Here is an 8,323-nt window from a genome sequence, read left to right on the forward strand (position 1 = left end):
GAACATTAAAATAATTGTCTATATTTTCAAAAGTTGGTGCTGAATACCCAGACATGAATTAGAAACAGTTAATCACTGCAAGAATATTATAAGAAATAAATGTACCTGGTATTTCAGGTCCTATAAAATCAGAAAGCAAAGAAAATAATTATTTAGGTATTGGATGTGTGTACTGTGTTATCATCCGAACACATGTCACTGCTCTTTTAATCTAAACTACACATATTAAAGCATGTTTGAAGGAAACACTGATTTTACTACTGGTCATCAGTCATTCTGGAGTTAAACAGAAATTAAATAGGGATAAACTTGTAATAAAATAGAAATAAACTGTGAATGATAGAAAGGGCAGCTATACATATGACACATTAGCTTAGGGGTAGAAATGCAAATTATCTGGCTTTTTCAATTGGTTTAAAGCCTTGTTTGATGCAAAGAGTCAATCAGCTGTTAGAGCTTAAGACGGGTCTAAAGGTGGCAACTGATTGTCAGCAGAGTCTTCTAATCCAAACAAGACCTTTCCTTAAAAGAAGAAAAAGAAACTTTCTAAACCGAATACCATTAACGAACATTCATTTTGCAATGTTATCCTCGTGTGATAGAAATGGAATAGAATATAAAAGAATAAAGAGAGAGCATTCCAAAGTTACCTGAGCAAATGACACCAGCATCTTCTGGATGGGCACAGTTATGGATTTCCCATCCTGGGTGGGAGCACTGCTGAAGAGACGATTCATTTCCTCTGCACCGCACATCGTCCAGGACAATACTGCCTGAGCCTTGGCCAAATTGGGCACTCCCTGGTGCTGATTGAGCCCATCCACATCCAAGCTGTCGGCAGACAACCTGTGCATCCTCTATGCCCCAGGAATCATCACAGACTGTCCCCCAGTTTCCTCTGTAATTCACTTCAACTCGACCTTGGCATCTGGTTGTGCCATTTACCAGCCTCAGGGTAGCATCTTAAACAATAAAAGATAATCCTTTTAGAAGTGATACTTTGAGCTCTCAAGAATTTGATTTCTTCCCAGTTAGAATAGGCCAACAAAACAAAACAAAAGTATTAAAACAAAATGTTTTGGATCCAGATTCTGCTTTCCGTTGACAGTATTGCTCCACTCACAATAGGTGACTCCACCTGAATTTTGGGATCCGCTTCCCCCCCTGCACCACAGAGCACCACATTCAGCAGGATCCCATGATCCCCTGTGGAACATTTTCAGGGAGGTTGAGGTGTTGCTTGAGGGAAGCCGGGGCAGGGATTTCCAGTTCTACCTGTCCAGCTGTATGTGCCTAAATCTGGATCCCACCCTCTGTATTTTCCTAAAGTCAATATAAAAAGCCAAACGTAAGAAATAATGATAACCTGTGAAAGGTATGTATACTAAATACAACCAAAATAAAAGTACAATTTACATTTTCAATGGTTCTGCTGAACACAGTTTTGTGCATAGATGCCCAAATTTAAAATGCAAAAGGTTATTGGAGAACATTTTTTTAAAAACATCTTCCTTCATAATTGAAAGTATTTGGTAAGTAAAATAAAATTAGATGTGCCTAGTATATCAGGTCCTACAGAAACTGTGAATTAAAAAGAGAGAGAGAATTATTTACTTATTTGATATGGATATTATATTTTTCAAACATAGGCTGGTGTTCACAGAATTCGGCACACCTATATGTTACTGTTCTGCTTTCTTTTTCCTTTCATCTGCTATTTGGGATGCCCGAGGAATGCACAGTCTATGAAGAAGTACATTTTGAGCATAATTCGATGCATGTTTAGACAGAAAAATATCCTGCGACTCACAGGACTTGACATGGCTGGCTGGAGAGTGCTGTGAGTTGTAAGACTTTTTTCTGTCTAAACATTCATAGGATTGTGCCATTAGAAATATTTTTAGAGGAAAACATACAGAAATGTGTATGTTTAGAGAAAACATGTTTTAAAGTGTGTATTTAAATACATGTTTAATTGAATGTTTTTGAGTGGATTAAAATAACAATCACAGATCAATGCAGAAATAGCATGGAACACAGGCCAGAAATAGACTGATTTGTCCATCATGATCTGCTATATCAGATTTCCAAAATGGCTGTCAAACACCCATTCTTTAGTGTCACAATGAGGACACTGAATTTTTTTTCACCCTGTATCTGTTCACCCAGCTAGTAGTGAAATTCACTGGACCATGACAACATATGCAGTTTTCATCCCTGGATTGTCTCCTTCTATCAGCATCTGGGAGAATGTGGTTGTGTGGATATGTTCTTGTGTCTTTGTGTGGTATTTGTGATCTTACTGCTGTTTGTTATCTAATACCTTTGTTCTAAGCATATGTACCAGTATTTTATCTGCTGACCGAAATGTTTGCCCAGGGGTCATGTTGAGAAGGTGGAAGGAGCTACAGCTGTCAACAGTTTATGTCTTTTTAGTGACTGCTGCTCCACCCAACTGGGTACATACGATGAGTGGCCCATAGTTATATCCCCCAAGGGCCCTTACGTGAACTTCTCTGTAAGTGAGGGTGCTGAGAGCCCCACCTGTGCTTTGTCAGGGTGGACACTGAGCCCATAGAACCTCAGAGCAGTTCTGATTCTGAGGAGGAACAGCCATCCATGGGCGAGGAGCGCGCTCATCCCTCCCATGCCCTGCAGCTGGCAGAGATTCCTCCTGCTGGCATTCCAGACATAGATAGTGGTCCTGGGAGTGAAAGAGCGTGGGAGGAGAGATGGCTGGCTGCTCGACGCAGACGCAAAGAGTGACGAGCTATGGAGGGCGCAGAAAGGAGGCGTAGCACCCGTTTGGCGTGCAAGCAACGGTCGCGTCCAGAGGACTCAAGGGAAAAGGGGAGGGACTCTCCCTAGCCCATACATTCAGGGTCTGCAAGTGATTCTCGTTCAAACGGGGACCAACTGTTTCCAACCTGGGCATAAGTTACTCCGCTATTCATAACTTAGTCGCTGGTGATAGAGTTATTAAGTTGTAAAAGGAATAAAGCCTTGAAAAGAATCCTTTGTCTGTGTCTGGAGTTGGCTACTGGAGTTGACTGAAAGAGGCCGGCTAGGGCCCGCTGACATGCTTCCCCTCAGTTAAGGATCCTGCCTGATGCCCTTTCCTAGCTCTGTCCAACCTTCCTAGGTCTGTACAACTACTTTCAAGATACTTGGATACTTTGCATAACAATCAGCACATTGGCGTAAGAAAGCAGAACACATTTATATATGGAACCCTATTTCATCTAAGAGGTAAGAATGAATTTGCAATATTTATTTATTTATTAAATTTCTTAATCGCCCATCTGGTCATTCACCTGGCCACTCTAGGCAATGTACAATAATGCAAACAGTTTAAAAACAGTAAAATTTCACATTAAAACATCATTTTCTAAAATTTCCCTAGCCCACCCCAAATGTCTGCCTGAACAATGAAGTTTTCAATGCGTGGCGGAAGCTCATTAAAGAGGAGGCATGGCGGTGTTCCCTAGGGAGGGAGTTCCACAGAGCGGGGGCCACCACAGAGAAGGCCCTCTCCCTTGTCCTCACCAGCCTAGCTGTCCTGGCTGATGGGACAGAGAGAAGGCCATCTGAGGCTGCTTTTGTGAGCGGCCTGTCTGGTGTTGCTGGAGGCATGCACATATAAGCATATGCTTAAGAAATTGTAAGTCGCATAAGAATTACCAGGTGGTTCTGATGCAGCAGCTCCTGAAAGGGAAGAAGAAAGGTATATGAATTCCCATTAGAGCATTTGTAGAATGCTGGTAGAAGTTTAATATTCATCCATAGGATAATTGTATCCAACATCCGGGGTGGGGGCGGGGGATCCAAAATCCAGCATTAAGCAATACCTTTAATAGGAGCATACAAAGCTAATATAGGTCTGCTTGAGATGGTACTTCAGTGATCAATCTGGCCCAATGCATGGAGCTGACATACCAGGCCCACTTCTACCATACAGAAAGGTAAATTATGTATTGCTTGTTAGATCTTCCTATATCTATATGTGATAATCTTGTAACAGTGCAATCCGATAAATGCCTTCTCAGAAGTAAGCTCCAATGAGTACAATGGAAAGTACTCATAGGAGAGTATGTTTAAAATTACAACCCACAATGCGATACTATGCACATCTACTCAGAATTAATTCCCATTGCTCAAAGGAAAATATGTGTAGAATTGCAGCCTTAATGAACCTTAGGCAGAAATTTGTTTGTTTGTTTTCCTTGAAATGCTGGGCAAAGCACATACTAATCTGCATATCAGTGGTCAATGAACAGTTCCTCAAATAGGCAAGTGGAATGAACCAACATTCCATTAAGTTTTTTTTGTTGTTTGCTTGTTTAATTGAAATGCATTTGTGCATATAGACAGGGAAAACAAGAAATAGAAAAGAGAAAGAACATTGATAATTTTCACCATATTACCTGACACCCTTAGACATCCTCCATGCAACAGTAAGAACCAAGTAAAGATCAGCAAGGAACCCATCTTACCATTGTTACCTTCAAAGTCAATGAAACATGCCTCAGAATATATAATGTATAGAATTCGAAGGGTGTGCCATGAAATTTGATATTTTTACTTTATCTCATTATAGTTGAAAAGAGGAAGTGGTCTAGCGTGTTGGGTTTTTTTTAACGTTGGCAAGGCATTGCTTCCAGTAATGCTATATTTTGTTATTTTATGTTTTATTTTATGCTTTATATTTTAGTTTCCTGGTCCAGAGACACAAAGTATTGTATTAATCTGGTACTAAAAGGGTTAAATAGTTTTGTTCACGAAAGGCTAAAGAGGCTACTTCAAACTGAAGATGGCTAATTTGATTTGAAATGGTTGAATGACCTGAATGAAGCTTTTGGGGAGACGAACAAGAAGATCCCCTAAAAGACCCCAGACTCATATTCCAGACCCCTGACCCATGGACAAGAAGACCTTGAAATTTTCATTCTATGCTAATTCAGCTATCTTTGCAAGTGGCTTCACAGAGCAAGCTCAAGGTCACAGGGAGCTGTGCCAGCAGAGAAGGTGATATGAGTGTATGAATAAAAGAAAAGAAGAACTATGCATGGTGGCCATAAAGAGGAGGAAAATTACTGTTGGACATCACTTGTGGTACATCTGCAGATAAGAAAATGTCCTTACTTGATGCTAGTTGGGTGGGGTAAACCATAGCATGACCAATAATTGGGAGGAGGTGCTGGGGCAAATATGATGAAATATGACCAAAGAGGGATGTGAGTTCAAAGAAGATGTACCAGAGAAAAATAAGCCAATCAAGATAATATACCCAGATGGTATAGTTTTAGCCACATTTTAGGAAAGTTCAAGTTAACCCTTTAGTGGTAGTGCCAGAGATGTCCCCACCCCTGCTTTCCCTCAGCTAAGGATCCTGCCTGATGCCCTAGCACCTCTTATTGATTACATCAACGTTGTGACAAAAATAATCACAGCTGTATAGGGGCAATGGAGAAATGAAGAATATCAAATAAAGATTGAAATTTTTAATTGGCAAGAACTTCAGCCAGTGAAGAACCAGTGTAAATTGCTTCCTAGCTCTGTACAACTACTTTGCATCCATACCAATCAGCACATTGGTGTGAGACAGCATGATGAACATAGTGCATTAAAAAAGGGTGGATAGGGTTGGCCAGGCTGAAAACACAGTGGCCATGTCCTCAGAGTACCTGCCTCCTTATCTATTTTTCCAGCAGTCCAGAGAGACTGCTCCAACTGTGTTTAGCTCTGTTCCCTCCCCTCAGCTGCTTCCAGATTAGCTGGGAGGGTAGCAGATGGGATGCTTTGTATCATGTTGGGCAGCTGCCCCATACTTTGGCAACTGAAGCATAGCCTGTGCCTCTCTCTTTGAAATGCTCTCTCTTTAGTCTATTAAAATCTGTTCCATTTCTGATGACTGAAGATCACACTGCAAAATGAAGTTTCAGAACTAGAGTATGATTATGTTTAAGACAATACCTTGTTTAGAGTGTCTCCAGCTGTACCAGTTGATAGACCCTCTCAAATATGTGTGAGCCCCCATCACAGGCACAAAATGGGGCTCCCGATGAAATGAGAGCCTGGGTTTAACTTAAAGAGGAACAAGTGCATGTGTTGTATGCAGAAAGTGACAGGTTGTCAAAAATATCCTTGTCTGAAAGTTTTTAGAGCCATTATCATAGTAGTGAGCTTGATGAATTAGCAGCAGTGCCAGTGAGCATAATGCAGCTCCTTCACTTGTTGATGGTACTCTGGGAATCTTCAGTACCCCCATACCTGGAATGTGTTGCAGACATATTTGAGAGGGTCTATCAGTATCAGTTGGTACAGCTGGAGAAACTCTAAACAAGGTATTGTCTTAAACATAATCATACTCTAGTTCTGAAACTTCATTTTGCAGTGTGATCTTCAGTCATCAGAAATGGAATAGATTTTAATAGACTAAAGAGAGAGCATTTCAAAGTTACCAGAGCAGACAACACCAGCATCTTCATGATGGCCACAGTCATGGATTCCCCACCCTTTGTGGGAGCACAGCTGAAGAGAAGATTCATTTCCTTGGCACTTCACGTCACCCAGGAAAATATTGCCTGAGCCTTGGCCAAAGCCAGCACCTGTTGGAGCTGATACAGCCCATCCGCAACCCAGCTGCATGCAGACAACTTCCGTATTGGTTATGACCCAAGCATCATCACAAACTGTTCCCCAGCTGCCTCCATGGAATACCTCAACTCTGCCTTCACAGCTATTTCTTCCATTTACCAGTCACACTGATGCTTTTGTGAAAGATAAAAGTAGAAATTAGAACACTTGTTACTGGTGAAAAGAAGCACAAATTGTTTATAAGAGATGGCAGAGCATAAATTAATTACTGCCTTCATATGGTCTTGTAATACTATATTGGAACATGTATTATTTAAAGTCTAGGAATATATATTTTAGTATCATGTTTTGTAAGAATCCTATTTCACAAATTAACTTTTAAAATTTGTATAAAAATGGAAATGGACAGCAAGATTATACACATAAATTAAGTCCATGTAACACCTCCTGTACTTCATCTTAAGGCTGTTAGGACCATGCTTTCCTTTGCAACAACCTTTCCCCATCTTTTTAAGAAAGTCTACATGCATTTGTGTATGTAGACAGGGAACACAAGAAACAGAAAAGGAAAGAATGTTGATAATTTTAGCCATATTACCTGATGCACCTGGACATCCTTCATGCAATAGTAAGAACCAAGTAAAGATCAGCAAGGAACCCATCTTTAATATTTTTACCTTCAAAGTCAATGAAACATGCCCCAGAATATATAGTGTATAGGATTTGGAGGGTGTGCCATGAAATTTGATATCTTTATCTTATTATACTTGAAAAGAGGAAGTGGTCTCAGGGCTTGATGTTGGCAAGACATTGCTTCCAGTAATGCTATATTTTGTTATTTTAATTTTTTTTAAATGTGTTTCCTGGTCCAGAGACACAGAGTGTTGTATTCAGTTCTTGGAACTGAAAGGAAAGAATTACTTCTGTCACTTGCAAATATTGCAAAACATTTATTTATTCATTCATTTGCCACAGGACAAACCCTTACTTGCTTTGGCATTAAACCCAAACAAGTTCTTTGATGTCTGAGCTGGGAGTTCTTGAATAGCACTATGCAATTCTTTGTTACTCCCCACAGAATTCCATTTTTTGTATAAAGGTTCTAGAGCAAGGGTGCACAACCTTTTCAGTTCTGAGGGCCACATGTTATGGTGGCTCAGGGATCAGGGGCTACGTGCATGGACATGTGTATTCATACATGCACACACATATGTGCACAAACACAAAACCACATCTCAGCAATCCTTACACAGAGCACTCTTTGAGCAACAACAGGGAAATAGCAAACTCTGTGGGGATTGCTGGGGGAGGGAGTGCAGAGTGTTCTCTCCACTCCCATCCCCAGCAGTCCTAATCTAGATAGCTTTTTCCAGCAAGTAAAGAGTGATGGAGGAGATTCAACGGCAGCAGGTTGGGGCCAGGGCATTCTTGGGGGTGGGGAGCACAATGAAAGCCTTGAGCAGGGCAAGTTGTGCACCCCTGCTCTAGAGTAACGATCAATGGTGCTCAATATCGTAGCTTCCTTTTAACCCATATGCAAATAACAGGTGCCCTCTTTTTTCATGTCTTTCAATATAGCTTTAGAACCGCTGGTGTGTACTAAGAGGCAAGCTACATATCTAGGCCATAACATTATTGTTGGGAGGATATTTGTTGGGAGACAAATTCTGCAAAACATGGTCCCTCCAAGAGATTCCTGACTTGTGTTGCTGATAATTTCCTCCTA

General features: G+C 40.7%; 1 protein-coding gene across 1 annotated transcript in view; it reads right to left on the reverse strand.

The window, feature by feature from the left end:
- The window catches only part of LOC146350943 (uncharacterized), a 351,952-nt gene that overhangs the window by 26,669 nt on the left and 316,960 nt on the right, over positions 1-8,323 (reverse strand). Inside the window, 2 exon segments of the mRNA XM_084845663.1 lie at positions 651-962; positions 6,462-6,755. Of these exon segments, the coding sequence (XP_084701789.1) occupies positions 651-962; positions 6,462-6,755 (606 nt within the window).

The sequence above is a fragment of the Heloderma suspectum genome, chromosome 3 (assembly GCF_057233095.1).
Source record: "Heloderma suspectum isolate Gila_16-S chromosome 3, 16-S_ref, whole genome shotgun sequence".
In the NCBI taxonomy this organism is placed as follows: domain Eukaryota; kingdom Metazoa; phylum Chordata; class Lepidosauria; order Squamata; family Helodermatidae; genus Heloderma; species Heloderma suspectum.